General features: G+C 42.9%; 1 protein-coding gene across 1 annotated transcript in view; it reads right to left on the bottom strand.

Annotated features, from left to right (window-relative positions):
* si:ch73-173p19.2 (V-type proton ATPase 116 kDa subunit a1) overlaps positions 1-24,213 on the bottom strand; it is a 165,890-nt gene that overhangs the window by 79,102 nt on the left and 62,575 nt on the right. Inside the window, exons 6-9 of the mRNA XM_039754151.1 lie at positions 14,794-14,923; positions 10,309-10,391; positions 10,027-10,120; positions 5,939-6,151 (exon numbers count right to left, since the gene is read on the bottom strand). Coding sequence (XP_039610085.1) covers positions 5,939-6,151; positions 10,027-10,120; positions 10,309-10,391; positions 14,794-14,923 — 520 coding nt within the window. The remainder of the gene's footprint in view (positions 1-5,938; positions 6,152-10,026; positions 10,121-10,308; positions 10,392-14,793; positions 14,924-24,213) is intronic.

The following is a 24,213-nucleotide window of genomic DNA, read 5'->3' as shown; positions in this document are numbered from 1 at the left end:
ACCGTTACTCCTTAACAATCTCTAGATGACGATGTCTGCTGAACAAACAGGTATCATTGGCTAAGCGGAGGCAAGGTACGCTCCAACAAGTCGTGAGAGGTAGATTGACTGGCGCATGAGTGAGGAGGGCCCTGCCTACCTCCCCCACTCCTGAGGTCCCACCGCCCCCTCCCCTCGGCCCGCAGCCTCTCCCTCTCGTATTTGTGCAAATAAATCGGTAGCACAAGTGAACTATGATACTTAGTGTGATGAATGAAGTCACAAAATCGACCAGAATGTTCAAGCAAATTCTAAACAAAAAACCCGATCTAAATCCGTGAAGTAGTTATTATATATATATATATATATATATATATATATATATATATATATATATATATATATATATATATATATATATATATATATATATATATATATATATATATATATATATATATATATATATATATATAGTGATAGGCGCACGGTGGCGCAGTGGTAGTGCTGCTGCCTCGCAGTTAGGGGACCTGGGTTCGCTTCCCGGGTCTTCCCTGCGTGGAGTTTGCATGTTCTCCCGTGTCTGCGTGGGTTTCCAGTCCAAAGACATGCCGGTTAGGTGGATTGGCGATTCTAAATTGGCCCTAGTGTGTGCTTGGTGTTTGTGTGTGTCCTGTGGTGGGTTGGCACCCTGCCCAGGATTGGTTCCTGCCTTGTGCCCTGTGTTGGCTGGGATTGGCTCCAGCGGACCCCCGTGACCCTGTGTTCGGATTCAGTGGGTTGGAAAATGGATGGATGGATGGATATATAGTGATATCTATATAGATTCGGGTCAAGTAACATGCTACAATCCCAAAAGAACTCATTCCCAAGGATCGAGTGGACAATGACCTGAAGTCTGCGTCTCTGCTAAATGTCCAGGTTGTATGGTGTGATTGTCGCACTCATTTGCTTTGCTTCTGCTTTAGGCATCTTAAGAAGTGAATGTAAAGTTTGATAAGGCTACCCTGCTTGCTGTGTTCATCTGTCTTAACAGATTTGGGGGGGGGGGCGCATCCAAGATTGGGGTCCGAAGTTTCAGTAGCAGATAACCCTGGGTGAAGCCAACCCCTCATCCCAGGTGGAAGGGCATTGGGACTCCTGAGTGCAGTGATAGGAGGACAAGGGCTTGGATGGAGGAGCCATGTGTGGGTCTATATAATAAAGAATCTAAATTTTAAGATAGGGTCACCCCTGAACGTCTTCCACGATAAAATATAGGACATTAAAAAAATGTAAAAGGTGTCCATCCATCTGTAATACTGAGTCAGTAAATCTTCTGCACTTGACCCTTAAAGGCTCTCATCAAATTGCCGGGTGTTGTTAATGAAGCTACTGTTACAAAAACAGTGAATCCGTGTGCTGACAACCTGTCTTATATTCGGGGTCTCTCAGTTCTCCCAGGACCGTCTTAACGTATGGGCACAATGGGCACTGCCCGGGGGCCCATGATGTTTCTGATGCCTATGTATGTTTCTGTTGTGCTATCAAAATAGAAGGCCAAGCACACTACTTTTCCCGGGGGGTCTATGATGATGTTAATACGGCCCTGAATTCCCCTTATGGCAGCACGCACACTCCAGTGGGCTTCCTCACGTTTAAACCTATTGATCTATTTGGAAGGAGCTCTTCTCCGACTTTCCCTGGGGAGTTTTGTGCGTTTTTAATTCATCTACTGGCACAAATAGGGGACATCTAAAGAGCTTAATGACCCATCTGGGTTGTTACACTTACGTTCTTTTGTATTTTATTGACTACTAAACACTGAATTGCTGACACCTCTTAAACAACATTTGTCAGTCAGTCGGCCATTCCCACACCTGCTTATTCCAGTTCCTGGTCACAGGGGGCCAAAGAATATTCCTGGTAGGACTGGTTTCAGGGCAGGAAGCAGGACCACCCACTCATGCCCACCCACCGTATCCAGTTTCTCCGTCTATCTCACTCTCTCTCTCTGTGTCACCTGCCGCACACACACAGAGGAACGGTGTTCCTCTCATATGGACGTCTTTTGGGGTACACCATGGGGGTAAGCAGGGGAGTGGAACATTTTTTATTTTCATTCAGTCTCTGTTACCCTCTTTAGAATGGAGGGGCAGTGGTCCGAGGAAGTCTGACGTCGCATCCCATTTAGGTTTCAGTAGAAAGGTAAAGGAGATGACCACCCGACAGGATGCGTCACTTAGAGAAAGCTCAAGGAGGTCTGCAGAGCTCAACAGCTCCGCAAGTCAGGTGCTTCAATGAACAGCCAATCGGATTACATGTTTATGTCACATGGCTCACACGGCGGAAAATCCAGGAGAGGTGTGGCTGTGGCTGAAAGCGCAACATAGCAGTGTCGCTACCTGAGGGTCAGTGCTACGCAAATGACAGTCGGCGTGATTCACAAGTCACATCAACCCTGAACTTAATCACAGCGTGAGGATGTTTTATGAGAACAAAACCCGAAGGTGTGTCGAGAAAGAAACAACCGACTGGACGCACCACGTAACATCGCTGACATGTAAGATAAAGGGCGCAAAACGTTATATTATGTGTTCGGTTTGATTGACTTCTTGACAGAATGTTCTGCAGCTAAAAACCCATGAGCTTGAGAAGATGCAGTTACCGTGCAGTCACCACTAGAGGGCTGCTTCTCATTGCTTTCCCAATCTTTTTGCATGAAAATGCATTATTTATTTATTTACTTAGCACATGCCTTTATCCAAAGCAACTTACAAAGCAAGTTATAATATATGAAAGCATCAAAGCAACAGAGAACAAGATGAAAACAAGCGAGCACAAGGGAGTAGAATTACTGCATAATTATACCTACAACTAGACAACGCACAGACGTCCAATAGCACAGAAGATAAGCAAATCCAAAATATTAATGAAAAGGTGTGTTTTCAAAAGACCCCCAAACACAAGTAAGTTGGGTGCAATTTGATTGGATAAAGGAAGATCATTTCACAGCTTTGCAGCAAGAACTTAGCATGGCTTACAAAGAGGAGAGATGGTCAGCAGAAAAGCAGGACAGAGACGTCATGATGGGGTGTATGGGAACACCAATGACTGGAGATACTGAGGAGCAGAACCGATCAGAGATCTACAGGTGAAGACAAGAGTTTTGGAACTGGATCTTTAAAGACAATGGAGAGACTGAAGCGGAGAGTAGCAGGAGGGAACAGAGGAACAGAGAACACCAGCAATACATGGAGAGCTTCTGGATGGGACACCAAACCTTCCTTTGTTTCACTGTGTATTTGTCCATTTTGACAATTTAACAGTCATTTTCCTGGTTCATCCTGGGTGGGCTAAGTGTTCCCTGCAGTGCAGATTAAACTGGAAAACGTGTGCCTTGCTGCAGTTAATGTCTTGACCACTAGGGGGCACCAGTGTACTTTTGACTTGCTCATCTTAAGCATATAGTAACCATGAATCGTTTCTAAAGAAAAGGCACTATATGAAAATTAATGATGTGCTACAGTAGATAGATAGATAGATAGATATATGAAAGGCACTATAAAATAGATAGATAGATAGATAGATAGATAGATAGATAGGTAGATAGATAGATATGAAAAGCACCATATAGTAGATAGATAGATATGAAAGGCACTATATAATAGATAGATAGATAGATAGATGGATGCACTATCTGGAGCACTGCATAAAGTTCTGGTCACCGCGCTACAGGGAAGACATAACATGACTTGATGCTGTGCAGAGAGCAATAAGGTGAATCTCGAGACTTTACGACATGTCCTACTGTGACAGACTCAGAGAATTAAACCTGTTTAGTCTCGAGCAGAGGATGCCGTGTGGGGAGCTAATCCAGATCTTCAAAATCCTCCAAGGAACTGATAAAGTAGATCGAGCAGAAGTCTTTCACCTTAATGTTGAGGACGCCAGTGGAGGTTAAGAGGATGGGCATCGAGGACTGAGGACAGAAGACCCTTCTTCACGCCGAGAGTTCAGGGACTCTGGTATACTCCTACTGAGCCATGCAGCTAAAGCAGAAACCTTGACAGACTTCAAGAAAGATCCGGACGAGATGGTGGGACAGCTCAGCTGTAAGCTAAACAAACAAGTGACAAATGGACTGAACTGGTCTCGTCTCATTCTCCAAACTTCTTATGTTCTCACTTTACATTCAGTGCTGCTGGGTAACACTCTAATGCCGTACAAATCTGAATTTGAATTAAAGAGTTCAGAAAAACGATGGATAGACTAGCTCTCCCTGAAGCACGGATTTCTAGCTTGCAACTGTGGCTGATGAAATAGTTTTGTTCAGTTCTTTTGCCGTATTGCAGAAACCAACTACAGTAGACCCTCACGAAGTTGTGGTTTAGAGTTCACGGCCTCAGTCGTTTGCGGATGTTTCCTTAGAACCTAACTAATAAATTGCTAGCGGAGACCGCAAATATCCTCCACAATTTTTTGATGCCCTTTTTTTCATGGCAATACTGTACTGTAGAGAGAACACAAAGCAACCGTAGAGGGAAAGGCGGCTGGTGATGGTGAAAGTAGCCAATCCGAGAGCGTTATTCATTTCTCCTTGCTGCTGATTGGCTTCTGCTCTGTGACACATCTCCGGCAGAGGCAGCCCACCATTCCCGCATCATAACAGTTTACCAGGTGTCACGCTCTGGAGTGTTTCGCTGAGCGTTCTCGTGTTTTTCATTTTGTTCTTCTTAAAGTCCTAAGATGCTTCTAAGCACCTTCTAAGGCTTTTCTGGCAATGAATCGAAGCGCCAGAAGAAGTTTAAGACACTCCAGGAGAAGGTGGAACTAATGGATTTGCTCCCGGAACTAAAAAGTTATAGTGCAGTAGCCACCTGAGGAGCTGTAAATCCTCTGCTTTGCTGTGCAGTCATTATCTTCATTACATACCTTCATCGTACTGCACAGCTAACTCATCATCATCATCATCATCTTCAATCAATATCATTCATTATTGGCAAGTACCCGTACATTTTACTGTATTTTTATTAAATGAAACTATTACGTATTTACTCTACTTATACCAAAGAAAACGCGCTTGCATGAATTACAGTCCATATAGGGGGAACATTTTCCATTTTAGCACTGCGGGAGACATAGCAGTACAGTACTGTACAGTAGACAGGTTTACCTTTACATTCTTTTTATCTTAGGGTAATGTGTTAAGCTGAGTTTGAAATGAAATTAAAGTGTTTTGGGACCATATTTAGTGTTTAAACTATAAAAATAGGCATGTATAGGCATTTTCTTTGACCACATCCAAAATTCGAAGGTTTTTCACAATTTGCGGGTGCTCTAGGAATGTAACCCCGGCGAATTTCGGGGGTCGTCTGTATTTTCTGATGCCAACAAACAATTGTTTATTCTTTTTGCTTCATCACGGATGACTTGGTCTGCCCAGAACTGCCTTACAGTTAACGTTTACAACTGGCATAAAACTATTACTGCCACCTAGTGGTCATTATTCAGTACATGCCAATACAGAGAACAGCCCACTAATATCCAAGTAGAGAACCAGAGCAGCACACCTCACCGCAGGTCCACGCCAGCATTTCCAGACCAGCAGTAATAGGACGGAAGTTCAGGTTAGGGTTTAGTTTGATTAGCGTGCAGGACAGATTTAAAAGTTTAGCAGTTTGTTTTGTGAAGTTTAGGGTTTGGTGTGGTTTAGCGTGTTAATCAATTTGATTTGTGACGACCTGAACTTACACAGACCTGCGGTGACGTTTGGTGCTTTGACTCTGCAGGTCGATTCGTCTCGCTCAGCTCCGAATTTCCATGACGTCGACTGGGACAAAGTGGATCTGAACGACGGATGGATAGTTACTTTGGAGTATAAAGGCTATCAGTCTGAAAGGTTGGATCTTGTTTCTGTCAAACTTTTTGAAAACATTTCAACCTTCCATAGTTAAAAAAAGAACCAAAAATTACGCACCGATCCCTTGATTAATGCAGAGTGAATTTCACTGAGGTCCGAAACGGGACACCATATCTCGGCAATGACGAGCTTCTGGGTGATGTCTATGCTGCACAGATTCAGCATGTGATAAATGGCCTTCATCTTTTTCACCTTCGTTTTCCAGTTTTGGATGTTGACCGCTGCAGAGGTAAGCACGCTGTGACGATGTTCGTCCGTCTGATTCAGGACCTTCGGAGAGAAGAATACAAGAAAGATGTGATGACAAATGAAGCAATGGCTGAGGGCCTTACTACTTGATGCAGAAGACAGTCCAAAGCTGGCAGGCAGTGCTGTAGAACACGAAAAAGAAAGAACTGAACATTAAAGAACAAGCGACGTGGCTCAGAAAATCTGACCGGGCCGGTGTGGAGTACAAACGACTTTAGGCGGTCCTCATACTGTTGTGCTCAGCATTAATAGTGGCCTTTTAGAAGGTCCTTAGTGCCCCCCACACAGAGGACGGTGATGTTCTTACTTCTCTGTGCTGGTCAACGTGAGGTCTTTGTCTGGTGATTAGGCCTTAATCTCTGGCACTAGGTCAGTATTTAGTGAGGAGCAAATCGATTCACACAAAGCTGCATTTGGAATGACGCATTTTGGGTAAAACTGAATTCCTGATTTGTGTGAAACTAAATTCAGAGGAACACAACTCATGATGGTGATGACATTGGTGTGACACTCTTCACTTAAAAATGAATTCTCAGTGATATGATTCGAGTGAAACTGAATTCAGAACAACACACTTCACACAAAACTGAATCTGGAGCTGCCACGGGTTGTGCACAATGAGATTTGGAGCAACAGGACTGGAGCAAAACTGAAATTGTTGTAAAACTCAAAATTTGTGAAATAAATTGTGCTTTGCTTCCACTGAAGCTCATGCTGTTTACACAAGAAGAAAGGAAAAACTGAATTTGGGGAAACACAATTTGCCTAGAACTGAATTCAGAGCACCACAATTTCACTTAAAACTGAATGTGGAGCAACACAACTTGTGCGAAACTGAATTCAGAGTAACGCACCACATGCTGACAATGACTTTGGAGCAACACTATTTACTTAAGAATGAATTCAGAGTGATACCATTTGTGTGAAACCGAATTCAGAACACCACACTTCACATGAGAATGAATCTGGAGCTGCACAGGTTGTGCAAAATGAAATTCAAAGCAACAGGTCTGAATCTGTTGCAAAACTCGATGTTTTCTCAAAACTCAAAATTCGTGAAATAAATTGCATTTTGCTTCCACAGAAGCTTGTGCTGTTTACACAAGAAGAAAGGCAAAACTGAATTTGAGGAAGCACAATTTGCCTAAAACTGAATTCAGAGCAACACATTTGTGTGAAAATGAATTTGCAGTGACACAACTCGTGTACAATTTAACTCAGTGTAACATAATTTGCACCAAACAGAATTTGAAGTGACATAAATTGCTCCAAACAGAATCTGAAGTGGTATGATTTTGCATGGACCTGAATTTAGAGTAACATGATATCCCCAAAACCAAATTTAGAGTGGAAACATGAATCTGAAACAAGAAGATTGGTGCAAATCTGAATTTGTTGCACAACTTTGTGTTGTCTAAAAAAAATCTAAATTTATGGTATAAATTGTGTTTTAATTCCACTGAAGCTCATGCTGTTTACACAAGAAGAAAGGCAAAACTGAATTTGAGGAAGCATAATTTGCCCAAAACTGAATTCAGAGCGCCATGTTTTCACTCAAAACTGAATTTGGAGCAACGTGCCTTGTGTGAAACTGAATTTGGAGTGATAAGATTGACATAAAACTGAATTCAGAGTGACACAATTTGCACAAAACTGAATTCAGACAGAGTAACATAATTTGCTCAAAACAGAATCTGAAGTGAAATTATTTTACATGAAACTGAATTTTGAGCAACATGATACCCACCAAACCAAATTTACAATGGAGCAAGTTGCACAAAATTGAATTTGAAACAATAAAGGATTGGCGCAAATTTGAATTTGTTTAAAAACTCTGTGCTTTCTAAAGAATCAAAATTCATGACATAAATTGCACTTCGCTTCTAGTGAACCTCATACCTGTTTACAAAAGACGAAAGGCAAAATTGAGTTTTGAGTGACACATCTCACGTGAAACTGAACTCAGAGTTATGATTTCACTCAGAACTGAATTAGGAGTGACACAATTTAGGTGAAGTGAGCTCGGAGTGACATGATTTGCACAAAACTGAATTTGGAGTGACATAATTTGCTCAAAATGGTATCTGAAGTGAAACAGAATTTAAAGCAACTTGATATCCTGAAAACCAAATTTAGAGCAGCATGGGTTGCACAAAATTGAGTCTGAAACAACTGGATTGGCACAAAACTGAATTTGTTGCAAAAAACTGTATGTTCTCAACACTCCAAATTCATGAAATAGTTCACATTTTGCTTCCAGTGAAGTTTGTGCTGTTCACACTGGAAGTTTTTTTTCTGTCCGAAGGCTTTTTCAGACCTTGGAGTTCAGCTTGAAGAGTTCAGTTTGTGTCTCATCAGACCTCGGACTCTTCCTCCTCATATGCTCAGAGTGCTGCCGAGATGACCGATCATCCTTCCAGCAGGTCGTACCATCTCAGCAGAAATCTTCTGACGCTCAGTTAGAGTGACCACTGGGGGCTTTGTCACCTGCCTGACCAAGGATCTCCTTGCCTGGTTAGGCATTTTGGCCAGATGGCCAACAGTAGGAAGAATTCTGGTGGTTCCAAACTTCTTCCATTTCCCAATTTTTAAGGTTGTTGTGCTCCTGGGATCACTCACAGCTTTAGTCATGATTTTATCTCCTTATCTGTGCGTCCCCATAATTTACTCTTGGAGGTCTACGGAGAGTTCCTTGGACCTCCTGGCTGCCAGATATGCAGTGTGAATTTCAGGACCTTCTATACACACAGGTGTATGCCTTTCTCAATGACGTTCAGTTGGCCACAGGTGGACTCCACGCAAGTTCTGGAGACATCTCAAGGCGAATTCAAGCAAACAGGAGACACCTGAGCACCATTTGGAGGTCTACAGTAAAGGGTCCAAGAATATCTATGAATATAGTATAGCATAGCATAGCATAGCAAGGTATAGTATAGTCTGGCATGGTATAGTATAGTATGGTATGGCATGGCATGGTATAGTATTTTGTGAATTATGTGAATTTCCCCTTGGGATTAATAAAGTTTCTATCTATCTATCTATCTTATAGTGCCAGTCATATCTATCAATCTGCCTATCTATCTATCTAGTATGGTATAGTAAGGTGAGGTATAGTATAGTATAGTATGGTATGGTTTAGTATAGTATAGTATGGTATGGTTTAGTATAGTATAATATAGTATAGTATAGTATAAGAATTTAAGGTCTAAGTATACCTATAAAGTAGAGATTTTCGATTTTGATTTTTGATAAATGTGAAGATGATAGCTTACTGCTGAGCAAAAATGGCGAACTGGTCAGTTTCAAATGAAATTTACAACACAGTAAGTGAAGCAGGCCTGAGTACTTTCTGAGTCCACTGTACCCTCCCTGCTTGTCATGTCACAGTAACGAGTGTTCAGTAACCTCTCGCCTTGTGAAGACAAATTTGGCCCTGAAACCTGCTGGTCTGAGCGTCAGCAAGGAGGAAAGAGAAAAGCGGCGGAGCGGGTGGCTGAGCTCTTTAATAATCCTCGTACAATTCAATGAAAACTGACGAACTGACTGACTTATTGACTGACAGATGGATTCATTGATTGTTTTTGCTTACAATGCCTTTCAATCAATCAACCAGCAAATTCCTAAATGAATTAATCAATCAGTAGATTTCTGCTGCCTCATCTAATCAGTAAGCACATACCCACTGGTGGGGTTTTTAGCTTCTGGTTTTGGTCTGGTTGTTAGTTTCACCTAATTTGAAATTGTTTCCTCATTTTGAAATTCACAAAATCTAAAATTAAGAGAGTTTTTTGCAGCAGGTTACAAAATATGTGCAAGTGTAACATCTTCAGTTCACAAAGAGTATGAAAATGTAAAATGAATCATTTAAAAATAAAAATAAGCACGAGACTACCAACCGTCTGGAGATCTTCAATATGCTGGTTGACTGTCTTGATGACTTCCATCCTTGTAATCAATGAGTCCGGACACGGATAGACCGTTGCGTGAAACCTACAAGTAGAAGAGAAAAACGACAATTAGAGAAGTAGACGAGAAACAAACAGTTAACTGTGCAGTAAGAAAGGACAACTAAAAATGGAGGAGCATCGTCCACCAGCACCACCACCGTCGAGCCACCAGCAAGAACTGAACAGGGAAGATCAGCTCAGAAATCAAATAAAACCTTCAACAAGACTCACCCTTCACAGATTTTTCCTATTTTTCCTTTAAATTGTTCTCCTTGAAGAAAAATAATGAAAACCTCCTTCTTCAGAATCTCTACCTGAAAATCAAAAGAACTGTGTTACAACAGAAAAGTCGTAGATAGATAGATAGATAGATAGATAGATAGATAGATAGATAGATAGATAGATAGATAGATAGATAGATAGATAGATAGATAGAGTGAAAGGCACTATATAATAGATAGATAGATAGATAGATAGATAGATAGATAGATAGATAGATAGATAGATAGATAGTGAAAGGCACTATATAATAGATAGATAGATAGATAGATAGATAGATAGATAGATAGATAGATAGATAGATAGAGTGAAAGGCACTATATAATACATAGATAGATAGATAGATAGATAGATAGATAGATAGATAGATAGATAGATAGATAGATAGAGTGAAAGGCACTATATAATAGATAGATAGATAGATAGATAGATAGATAGATAGATAGATAGATAGTGAAAGGCACTATATAATAGATAGATAGATAGATAGATAGATAGATAGATAGATAGATAGATAGAGTGAAAGGCACTATATAATAGATAGATAGATAGATAGATAGATAGATAGATAGATAGATAGATAGATAGATAGATAGAGTGAAAGGCACTATATAATAGATAGATAGATAGATAGATAGATAGATAGATAGATAGATAGATAGATAGAAAGGCGATAGATAGATAGATAGATAGATAGATAGATATTATTTAAAATTTTATATTATTATTTTCTCATGCTCAAGGTACTTTACATTGATAGTTCATGTCAAACTGATATTTAAATCCAAGTCCAAGGATCCTACAAATTCTCAGCAGTATATTTTTATGTATGTTGCCCCTGAATAACATACTTTCCCTGTGCCAATGTGTGCTTTACAAACAGTTGGCACAGGTCATCAGAAGGCTGTAGTACCTCAGTAGCACCTCCTAGCATGCCGTGGTGGGATGAGCTGGTGCCTGAATGTGCTGAGGTCAGGACGCACAGCATTAGCCTTTCTGGCTTTTTTTCCTTGTGTGTCTCCAACCAATGCAGGGCAGACGTGTCACCCAGCAGGTATTCCTGGTTGGCATATTTTGAAGTTTGGTGTTTCTTCCTCCAAACTACTAATGCAGCAAAATGAGAGCAGGAATGCAACAGATGGTAGAGATGAATATGTTATCCCATTAATAGTAGGCACGCTGATCTGCAAGACTCAAGTTGGAAACCCCTGTCATCAGACCAACAGCGACTGTGTGAGTGTCACGAGGCTCCCGTAGGTTTAGTTCTTCTTTTTTTTCTTTGCTGTCCTTTTTCTGGTAACACTTTAGTTTCGCTACTGTACTAGAGCATCTGTTACTCATTCTCTGTTATGTAACGAGACCCTAACAAACACTCCTTTGTGTCCTCCTAACACTTACAAAGCATCAGTAAGGTGTGTTCATCTCTGCAATGTGACCGACTCATAAAACGTCACTTTGGAGGGCTGAGGGGGCTTAACTGAGACGCATTCCTCTGGTTATTACATATTTAGTATGACTTGTGAATCCTTCATATTAACGATGTCACATATGTCACTCAGCACAGAGATGAATAACTGATCTGCTAATGTTTTATGAGTGTTAGGAACAAAAGCAGCCTTTATTACCAAAGAGTAAATGAGTAACAAACGTATCTTTGCAGTACTTAATCTAAAGTGTTACCACTTCTTCTATTGAGATTTCCTTTGTTAGTTTATAGTTTCTGTTTCATGCGTCATCTGTTGGAATGAAAAACACCATGCATTTTATTAATACGTGTGACAAATACCCTAGAATGGGTTTGTGTCGAGAATGACACTCTTTGGTGACGCTGTTGGTTTGGTGGACTGCAGTGACACTTTGTTGTATTCTTGTCAATTTGATGACACAGGTGTCTGCACTCAGATTTAAACGGTAGACCAGCAGTCCTCAATTTATCACAAAATTGGCCAGCTAATAAAACGTATTGAATACATAAAGCGTTCCAACCCTTTTACTTTTTGCACATTTTGTTATTTCATTTCAATTATTTTTTTCCAACAACAAGCAACACTCGAAACCCCAGAATGACAAAGCGGAAACAGAGTGTTAGGAATGTAGGCAAATTTCTTAAAAACAGAAAAACTGAACTGTCCCATTGACGCAAGTATCGAGACCCTCTGCTGTGACGCTTGAAGTTCGGCTCATTCTACTGAGAATGTTTGTTCACCTTGTTTGGACTGATTAGGTCAATCACACCGATGTCTCCAGAAGGTCACAAAGCTGACCAAACACCAAGCCATGAGGTTGATGGAGCAGCCTGCGTAGCTCTGAGATGGGATGGTGACGAGGCAGAGATCTGGAGGAGACCACAGAACAGTTCCTGCAGCACTGAAGGTCTCACACATCAGAGTGGCCTCCATATTACTTACAGTAAATGGAAGGAGTTTGGAACAAACACAACTCTCATATGGCCAGGGCATCCTGACCAAACTAGGCCATCAAGGGACAAGGACATTAGTAAGAGCGATGACGGTCACCCTGAGCTAAGCTCCAGGAAACCTGTGTGGTGATGGCAGAAACGTCCAGAAGGACAACCATCACTGCTCTGGGCATCATGGCTTTATGAGTGGTCAGATGGAGAAGCCTCTCCTCGGTAAAAAGATACATAGACACCGAGTTTTAGGAGTTTATGGCATTGACACAATTATTCAGACTCTTTACTGTGACACTTGAAGTTTGGCTCAGTTACACCTGTTTGTGTTGATCATCCCTGAGATGTTTGGAGTCCACCTGTGGTCAAGTCAATGGATAGGAGATGAGCAGAAAAGGCACACAGGGGTCTCTTGGAGGTTTCAAAGTTGAGCAAACACCAAGCCATAAGGCTGATGGTGAGTCCTGCGGTGCTCTGAAACGGGATGGTGACGAGGCAGGGATCTGGAGGAGACCATAGAACAGTTTCTGCAGCACTGAAGGTCCCACACATCAGAGTGACCTCCATACGTCTTAAATGGAAGGAATTTGGAACAAACACAACTCTCATATGGCCAGGCCATCCTGACCAAACTAGGCCATCAAGGGACAAGGACATTAGTAAGAGCGGTGACGGCAACTCTGAGCTAAGCTCCAGGAAGCCTGTGTGGAGATGGCAGAAACATCTAGAAGGTCAGCCATCACTGCACTGGGCTGCATGGCTTTATGAGCCACCAGATAGAGAAGGCTCTCCTTGATAAATAGATACATGGATGCAGAGTTTTAGGAATTTATGGCATTGATACAAATATTCAGACTCTTTACGGTGACACTGGAAATTTGGTTCCGCTGTGCCACTTTGTGTTTATCTTCCCTGAGATGTTTCTCCTCCTGGTTTGGGGTCCACCTGTGGTCAATTCCACTGATCGGACTGATTAGGTCAAGCACACCGCTGTCTCCAGAAGGTCCCCCAGCTGAGCAAATACCAAGCCATGAGGCTGACGGTGAGGCCCGCAGAGCTCCGAGACGGGATGGTGACGAGGTAGAGATTTGGAGGAAACCACCGAACAGTTTCTGTAGCACTGAACGTCTCACACATTAGAGTGGCCTCCATACTTCTTACAGTAAATGGAAGGAGTTTGGAACAAACACAACTCTCTCTACAGCCAGGCCATCCTGACCAAACTCAGCCATCAAGGGACAAGGACATTAGTAAGAGCGGTAACAGTCACTCTGAGCTGAGCTTCAGGAAACCAGCATGGAGATCGCAGGAACATCCAGAAGGACAACCATGACTGCCTTAGGCTTAATGGCTTTATGAGCGGGCAGATGGAGAAGCCTCTCCTCGGTAAAAAGATACATGGATGCCGAGTTTTAGGAATTTATGGCATTGTTTGTGTTGATCATCCCTGAGATGTTTGGAGTCCACCTGTGGTCAAGTCAATGGATAAGAGATGAGCAGAAAAGGCACACAGTGGTCTCTAGGAGGTCTCAAAGTTAAGCAAACACCAAGCCATGAGGTTGAAGGAACTCCCTGCAGAACTTTGAGACAGGATGGTGACGAGGCAGAGATCTGAAGAAGACTACAAAAGACATTCCCATGTCTGTCTCCTTCACCTACAGCCGTTTCGCTTTTCTTCGAGCCCCCCGCTCGCGGCGGCACACTAAGTGCTCTCCTTTTCCACTTGTTAATAAAATCCGGGTAGGAGAGTGGGCCGTTAATATTCAAGCAGCCCAGCTTTATTTGATAAAATGTTATTTACAGTGAGACGCCATGTCGGCCACAGTGCAAAAAATCTGCTCGTGACTGTTGTGAATTTCTTTAATGGCCTTTTTATGATATTCATAATTCCTCGGGCTGTTATCGGTGACAGCCATTGGGGTTCATTTTTTTTACATTTTGTCAGGAGAGAGCATTAGAAGACCGCTGGAGATGAGTCAGAGTGCATAAATCAAAAGCATATCTGAAGATAGGAGAGGCTCTCTTACCGTGGCAATGGGGTCTTCGAAACGGGCCTGAATCTCCGCGTGGCGCAGGAAGAAATTCCCCCGGCAGACCCTCCAGAGGACCCTTTCAAAAGCAGGGAATCGCTCTTGATTGATGACGCCAGCCACAAACCTGCAGAGGGAGGATAAAGAAGATGGAGTGAGTGATACGAGGAAGTCAGACAGCCTGGCGGGTCATTAGGTGTCTTAGATGGCCATCCTGTCACACACACACACAACTTGGCCTTTGCTTTTTGCGGTGGCATTTGGGCATTACATGAACACGCCACCCAGAACTGAGCAGCTGTTGTTTTAAAAATTGCTTAACTCAGGGGCGTTCGAAGAAAAAAATGATTCCAATGTTTTCATGGAAAACGGAGCTCATATACTTTATAGGGCAAGGGAAGTGGACGGTGGCCAACGGGAAACGATTTCAAAGAATCGGCAAGTCACTTGTGTCACACAATCCACGATGTTTTGAGGATTCGCCTGGACTTCTCAATGCGGAGTATGCAACACAAGTAATGCAGGACCCTTTCTATGGACGTTGTAAGGTTGTTTTCAGTTTCCAGCATTGGCCGCCATCCACTTCCATTGAAGCATAAACTTTATGAGCTTCATGAGATGGACGTTTTATTGACCATCACTATGAACTACAAGGAAAACAGGAACAAATCCTGGACAGGGCGAACACACACACACACACACACATTCACACACACAGACCACTTTAGTGTTGCCCCTTCACATAACCTGCACTTTTATGGAAACTGGAGCACCCGGAGGAAGCCCACCCAGACTCGGGGAGAACATGCAGACCCCACACTGACTTTGGATTGGAATGCAACAGGGCTAACCACTGAGCCGCTCCACCACCCCACATATTGTAATGACTGGCCTTGCTGCCTTTTTTCTTTTGTGCTAAATACATTTAAGCCGAGCACTGAGAAAGGAAATGGAGCAGACAGATGTTAGTTATTAGCGTGAAAACACGGAGCGGCCTCGACTGGACACGAGGTCAGCCTTTGACATTATTGACCTGAAGACAGGGCCGAGTAACAGTGCTGCCTCTCCATTTAATCACACATAATTGACGACTTCAACCCCACTTGAAAGAATCCTTAAAATACGTTTTATTGTCGAAACAATCGATTTCAGCTGCACATCGCCATGACGACGAGGTGCAGTGTACAATTACACCGAAAGTATGTTATTGAAAAAGGAAAGAATGGCATTTGATGAAAACAGCTTGGGATCATCACAGTGGCCATAAAAGACACTGCCGCGCCCCCTTAGTGCCACATCCACCACTCTAAAGACCCTCAACTCGTTCTCCCTTAGCACCCTTAAAGAACCCAGTCACCCCCAAGACCTTCACCATCCCAGTGCTAAATTCTCTCTCACCCAAGATCCTCACACACACCCCCACCCCCCATTAGCACCAAGTCCATCACCTCCCTTTATTATATAAAATATTTATGTCACGTGGTGGGTGTAGAATGAGCTATATTAGACCGTGAGCATACTGTCAACTGAGCGATCTAACGTGGGGTCAATACCTATCTACAGTATGTAATACATAGAGACTTTACTGTCTATTATATAGTGCCTTTACTATCGTTCTATCTATTATATAGTGCTTTTTATATCTATCTATCTACTTGTTATATAGTGCCTTTTATATCTATCTATCTATCTAGCTTTTTATCTATCTGTCTAGCTTTTATACAGTGCCTTAGATAGATAAGATAGGCACTATATAACAAGCAGATAGATAGATAGATAGATAGAAAGGCACTATATAATAGATAGATAGATAGATATGAAAGGCACTATATAATAGATAGATAGATAGATATGAAAGGCACTATATAACAAGTAGATAGATAGATAGATAGATAGATAGATAGAAAGGCACTATATAATAGATAGATAGATAGATAGATAGATAGATAGATATGAAAGGCACTATATAACAAGTAGATAGATAGATAGATAGATATGAAAGGCACTATATAATAGATAGATAGATAGATGAAAGGCACTATATAATAGCTAGCTAGATAGATATGAAAGACACTATATAACAAGTAAATAGATAGATAGATAGATTTGAAATGCACTATCTATCATATAGTTCCTATCTATCTGTCTATCTAACTATTATATAGTGCCTTTCTTATCTATCTGTCTATCTATCTATGATATTGTGTCTTTTGCACCTATGTTTTTTTTATACAGTGTGTTTGGGATCAGTTTATCGATGTATTATATAACGCCTTTTGGGTTTTATCCGTAGTGTATTTTGGGTCTGTCCTTCTATTTGTCTGTCTCTCTGGCCGTTAAAGTTTATGAAATGCCTTACGACTGGCCGGAGTGAAGCTGCTAAGCTCCTGCTGCTTTCCTCTACAGTTACACAGAGTGGCCCTTCTTTCGTTAGACACCCATTTTCTAAGAAATGCCAAGCAACATGCTCTTTCTTTTAAATTAAATTAGGCATACACCTAACACTGAAGTTTAAAGATTTTAAAATGTCAAATAAAATAATCCTAAAGGGCGTAAGGAGCTGTGATCGCAGGGTGGCCCCGTGGTGTGCACTCTCATCGCTGTCTGGTGGTCGTCTCTCTCTCTCTCTGTGTGGAGTTTTTTTCCAGAGGTGCCCTCATTAGGTTGGCTGGCATCTGTAAAACGGCTCTGTTGTTTCTGTGGCAGACTGGCACTGGTAGCACATCCAGAGTTGCTTACAGCGCTTATGCACAGTGTAACCAGGACTGGCTCTGGCTGCAAAATTTGACCTGGACTGAACGAGCCTCCTACTGGATGGAGGTGTGCAGCCATAATGTTCCTCTGTACACCATATGTATCCATATCCTGACTGCTGTGCGCCAAGAGCCACGATTGTGACGGCTGCCCCGTGTGCATCCCTGTCCCAGGTGCCTGTCACTGCAGAGCGCACGTGTGGCACTCATAGTACTTGCTTTAAATGTCACTTACTTACAGGGGGATGCGCATCGTGATGGGACTTTAACTGTGTCGTGTCCCTGTCACTGTAGCTGTCCTTGTCAGACTCCATCAGCCGTCCCTACGCCGTGGCTGCCAGAATGTGTCACTCGGTGCTAACAAATGCGCTCTGCTCGCCTCTTGTGATGTGCGTCTCAGATAAGCGGAGATTTCCCGGGGACTCCTTGACAGCGGCAGGCCGCTTAAAGACTTTTCTCTTTTTGCGTTTCCTTTGGAGATTTGTACGAAATGCAATAAAGATGCTGACTGTGATTGAAAAGCAACTTTTTGATCCCAGCCGGCACTCATCGGTGTTTGTCCCATTATTTTTATGAGTGGCTTTGAGACTGCAACCACATTTTCTGAGGCAAATCTACTTCACATTACTTAGACAATAACAACACGAATGGATTAAATCAGCACTCAGCAGACGGCGGTAAAGGCGTCTTTTGAAGACCACAAATCCCAAATCTGAGCACTGAAAGAACACTCAGCAGCAGCACATCTCTCATTCTACGGGCTGCCAGTTGCTGAAGTCACCCTGGTGGTCTGAAGGACTCCACAGTGGCGGCGATGACATCCAAGCAAAGGTGCTGAAAGGGATGGACATGACTAGGATAACAAGACTTGTATAGCAGGGCGACGTGAATGAAGAACTTCAACTCCCAGCAGACCCTGCTGTGGCTCTGATTGGACGTTTGAGGAGTGAGGACTCCATGGTGGAATCGATGACGTCCAACCAGAGGTGTTGAAAGAGCTGGGTGTGGCTGGGATAACGAGGTTAACAGAGTCGCATGGAAGACTAGTAAAGCGAGCAGGCCCGAGGAGAGGTGGGTGCAGCCGGTACATCGCTAGGGGGCCCATGAACCCCAACGTGTCCCAGCATTTTTATTATAATTTGAACAGTTATTTATTTAACTCATTTAATTTTCAATGTTTTTTTTGTTAATTTTGCAAGTCTGATTAGTTTCAAAATTAAAACGGCATGTGGGTCACAGGGTACTTAGCAGCGGTCAACAGTTTACAACGTAAGAGACATTCATGAAGGCCACCCTGGGAGAGAAGTCACGTGGCCTACAAGGGTATTCCCCGCTCGGTGGGAAGTGACAAGGAGGAGGGGTTTCCGGGTTCAGCCGGCAAACAAGTACATCATGTAGTCGCCGCGTTCTGAGACACCGCAAATTATGGAACGCAGACTAAGTGAACCGTTGTGAACAGTCGAGAAACTAACAAGTGCTGAAGGAGCCTAATACAAGGAAACACCATGAAACCCGAAATGTGCTGTTATCTTGAGAAGGAGACATCCCTACAAACTAAGGCAAAGAACGGCATGAGAACTTTCACGTCGAGTGAGCGCAAAGCAATAGAAGGCCTATTCTTCTGAATGTATCGATGTAATCTACGATTGATAGAAATAAATAATAATATACACACATACATGCGTGTAGAATTTTGTATAAGGGCCCAGACACCTTCTTTGCACCGGGGCCCGGATTTTTTCTCGGCGGCCCTGAAAGTGAGACGGGTCTGACAGTACACCTCCACTGCGAGTCCGGAAATGACGCTTCATTGTGGTGACGCTTTGTCCAGCAACACGTCAAGTGGAAGATCGACTGTAGGGACACTGTGTTGAGAATTTTGATTAGGGATCAGTGAGCTTCATTATTAGTTTTGTGCTCTTAGCTATGAAAAGTTTAGGCCAGAAACAACTTTAAAAAGACACCATTAATTTTGTTAGAGAGGCCTCTTTCGAGTAAGATCCTCGGCAACTTTTACAGCTGCATTGTTGAGAGCATCTTGACCAGCTGCATCACCGTGTGGTACGACAACACTACAGCTATGGACCACAAACGCCTGCAGAGAAGATCACCAGGACCCCAATGCCCTCACTGCAGGGTCCGCAGGAGAACTGCCTCGATCCTCAGGGACCCCCAACACGAACTGTTCACACTTCTACCCTCAGGCAGCAGGTACAGACGTATGAAATGCAGGACTTCCAGGCTAAAGAACTCTTTCTGTCCCAAGGCCATCAGACTCCTAAATAACTGACTGGAGTTTATAACCGTGGGCACCTCATTCTATCGACCTCATACAACTTTATTTGACTTGTCCATCACACACCTACCTCTAGAATGCCTAGAGGGGGCTGGGTGGTCTCGTGGCCTGGAACCCCTGCAGATTTTTTTTTTTTTTCCAGCCGTCTGAAGTTTTTTTTTCATTTTTTCCGTCCTCCCTGGCCATCGGACCTTACTTTTATTCTATGTTAATTAGTGTTCCCTAATTCTGTATTCTTATTTATTTTGTCTTTTTTCTTTTTCTTCATCATGTAAATCACTTTGAGATACATTATTTAGATAGATAGATAGATAGATAGATAGATAGATAGATAGATAGATAGATAGATAGATAGATAGATAGATAGATAGATAGATACTTTATTAATTCCAAGAGGAAATTCCCATACTCCAGCAGCAGCATACTGATAGAAAACAATTAAAGAGTGATAACAATGCAGGTATAACAGACAATAACTTTGTATAATGTTAACGTTTACCCCCCCGGGTGGAACTGAAGAGTCGCATAGTGTGGGGTCTCCTCAATCTGTCAGTGCAGCAGGATGGTGACAGCAGTCTGTCACTGAAGCTGCTCCTCTGTTTGGAGATGATCCTGTTCAGTGGATGTCGTGGATTCTCCATGATTGACAGGAGTCTGCTCAGCGCCCGTCACTCTTCCACGGATGTCAAACTGTCCAGCTTTATTTCTACAATAGAGCCTGCCATCCTCACCAGTTTGTTCAGGTGTGAGGCGTCCTTTTTTATGCTGCCTCCCCAGCACACCACTGCGTAGAAGAGGGCACTCGCCGCAACTGTCTGGTAGAACATCTGCAGCATCTTATTACAGATGTTGAAGGACGCCTACCTTCTAATGAAGTATAGTCGGCTCTGTCCTCTCTTACACAGAGCATCAGTATTGGCAGTCCAGTCCAATTTGTCATCCAGCTGCACTCCCGGATATTTATAGGTCTGCACCCTCTGCACAGTCACCTCTGATGATCATGGGGTCCATGAGGGGCCTGGGTCTCCTAAAATCCACCACCAGCTTCTTGGTTTTGCTGGTGTTCAGTTGTAGGTGGTTTGAGTCGCACCATTTAACAAAGTCCTTGATTAGGTTCCTATACTCCTCCTCCTGCCCACTCCTGATGCAGCCCACCATAGCAGTGTCGTCAGCGCACTTTTGCACGTGGCAGGACTCCCAGTTGTTTTGGAAGTCTGATGTATGTTGGCTGAACAGGACCGGAGAAAGTCCGTCCCTCCGGCGCTCCTGTGCTGCTGACAACAATGTCAGACCTGCAGTTCCCGAGACGCACATTTATGTTCATACGTTGGTTTTGTCATTTCGTGTGGACAGCAAAGAAAGAATTTCACTGTACAGGGAAACATGTTTCCTTACTGTGCACTTGACAATAAACTTTGAACTTGAACTCTTGTCTGCCTGTCCTCCTTGCTTGTTTTGATTTTGAGTCGAGCCGTGAGACGAGGTCACCATGTGCTCTCTGAGGAAGCAAGCAGACAAACTTTGTTTTGAATAATGCAGGAGCCGAGCTGTTTTAAGACGAAACAAACTGCATGTAAGGCCTTTGCCTGTGTGAGTAAAGGGTAAGCTCTAAGTGTAAGGGTGTTGACCCCTTAACGGGAGCAGCTGAAAGACAAAGAAGAAGAGGAAGGTATGCAGGACACAGGAAGGCCTAAGAGGAGGTTTATGGATGTGGTGAGAGGGGACATGCAAGTGCGGGGTGTGAGATGATGAGGACAGGAAGATATGGAAGAAGATGAGCTCCGAAAGGAGAAGAATATTTATTCATTTACTAGCAAAATACCCGCGCTTCGCAGCAGTGAAGTACTGCCTTAAAATTTTTATTAAGAAGAAAATTAAACCTTTATAAACTGAGGGGAAATATGCCAATAATTATCTGTTAAGGATCTCTTTGTATACCACTTTGTCAGTTCGGCCCTCCGGTTGTAATATGACCAAGCTGTGCGCTGAGCTTACTCTTGAGCATGTAACGTACAGTCAGCCATGTGAACAGTAATCTTGTCTCAAATCTCACAGCTTGGATTGCTGCTGTCGTAATCGGTTTGAGTTTCATGGTTTGTTTCAATGACGACAGTATTTGTAGGACTTGTTGTGTTGAAGTGACATTCAGCATCTGTCAAGCGTTGTAAGCACACAACCGGTTTCATCGATAACTTCACATCCAGCTTTTGAGAGTTTAAACATTCATAAACATCAAAGTGTCCACTACTGAAATCGTCACCTGTCAATCTAAGATGTTTAAGAGGCATTGGCGGTTGTCGAAAGGTGTAAAATATTTGGCCATTTCGGTACACTTGAAAGTGACAACCGAACAATTCAGCGGCAGCCATCAACTCACATGCAGATCCACAGGTGAACGGCTTAAGCATTTGACTCTTCTAGTGCTCCTGTGTAGTCTAATTATCTCCTGTACGTCACCAGTCCACACCTTGAACCTGTCCAGTCATTCAATACATAAGACACAATGGATATCAAGAGTGAGCCTGATATGGCCGTGCAATATGTAACACAGAGAATGGAAAAGGTAGGCGCCATCTCTGGGCATGGAAACCACTCGTTAAGTAACAGTTCTTTGATCGATGGTGATCACCTCGGTAGACATGTTAATGGGGGTACGGTGGGAATGATAAAGGAAATGGGGACCTGAACAATGTAAAGTAAGTCTGAAATACCTACACAATAACTATAATTGTAATAAATGAACAATAAAACAGCGGAGAAGCCGTGGATTAAATAAAAAGGCTGTAGTTATCAGCAGGGAGACGTGAATCCCGTGGCGAAGAAAGGAAGGGAATGAAGAGACCGGAGCAACGGACGGCCTTATATAGGCAGGCAGCCAACAACGTGGGAGGTGCTGGGATGGGGGACGGTGACCGAGCTGCAGGCTATGGACGTATATATGTACGTAAGTAGGATTCAGTTAGCGTTGGGAACCCGCGTACCAAATTTCTTGAAGATGGGCCCATAAGTAACAAAGACCGTTGGAAAGTTCAATATGGCGGCCGACAGTGGCGTCATACCACCGAAATAAGCACGTACATTGGTTTCGGTTAGTGCAGGGAGGCCGCCTACCAAATTTCATGAAGATGGGGCCATAAATAAGAAAGTTCAACATGGCGGACGTTGTCGACCGTTATGACCGTTACGTGTAGAATTTCGAAATGAAACCTGCTTAACTTTTGTAAGTTAAGCTGTAAGGAATGAGCCTGCCAAATTTCAGCCTTCTACCTACACGGGAAGTTGGAGAATTAGTGATGAGTGAGTCAGTGAGTGAGAGCTTTGCCTTTTATTAATATAGATTGAACATTTTGTAAAACACTTTTTGGATTTGTTTGGTTTTTAACTAAAGCACTGAGCATTGTGTCACCTTCCAATTGCTTTGTGTGGCATCCTCATCAGCTCGGCTCATCCCTCAAAAGAAACGTTACCAGCAGTGACGGGTTCAAGAGACCCCAGGTGGGATCTGGTCAGCGTAGAGGTGACCCGCACCGTCACGATATCAGGTTGGGAGGATGCCCTGATTACAGCGTTTGGCCACACCCACCACAAGAACGAGACACTGGATTGGGACCCGAGTGCAGTGGGTGGCACCTCAGCACCACACTGGAACACTACAAGGTTTTCTTTAAGGAGTCCCAATCCTGCCACCAACCACCAAGTTTTCCCTGTAAGTTGGAGGCCCTTCTTGCAGGGCTGGATGTGAATTAACGTCATACGCAGGATGGAGTGATTGCAGGTTAAGGGGCCTAGCTCGAGGGTCCAACGGAGTGGAGTCACTTCTGGTGTTTATGGGATTTGAACTGGCAAAACAACAAAAAATAAAGGGAACAGTTTCCATGGGGGGGCACTTACCTTTTCACAGGACTGTACTAAAGATATCTACACTGCCCATTGCTCTCCAGGACTCTCACCGTCTTTGGCACAAACAACTTACAGGTGTTTTCTTTGAAAGGCACCTGTACAAGAGTCTGAAATAATGACAATAAAACAAAACAAATACGCCAAAAACAAAGTAAAATATTCAAAACAAATATCGGTACGACAAAAGGTAAACCTAACGTTACAAAACGAAATCAACTAGAAGAAACAAAAAGGTAAAAATAAGAGCTTAAAGTCTAAATGAATGAATGAATGGTCTAAATGCCAAATAGAGCAATAAAATTCAAATGCAAAAACAGAGAAATACAAAAGGGAGCCGAACAACAAAAGTAAATGGGAACTAACTAACGGTCAGCAGTGGACTGAGGTCACCGCGAGGGATATCAAGAGTCCCTTCAGGTGACACGTGAAGGAACAGAATGACAGGCTAAGGCGAAAGCAACGGCGTCA

This window comes from Polypterus senegalus, chromosome 5, assembly GCF_016835505.1.
Source record: "Polypterus senegalus isolate Bchr_013 chromosome 5, ASM1683550v1, whole genome shotgun sequence".
Classification (NCBI taxonomy): Eukaryota; Metazoa; Chordata; class Cladistia; order Polypteriformes; family Polypteridae; genus Polypterus; species Polypterus senegalus.
The sequence above is the reverse complement of the archived record's forward strand: the minus strand, read 5'-3'. Positions and strand labels throughout refer to the sequence as shown.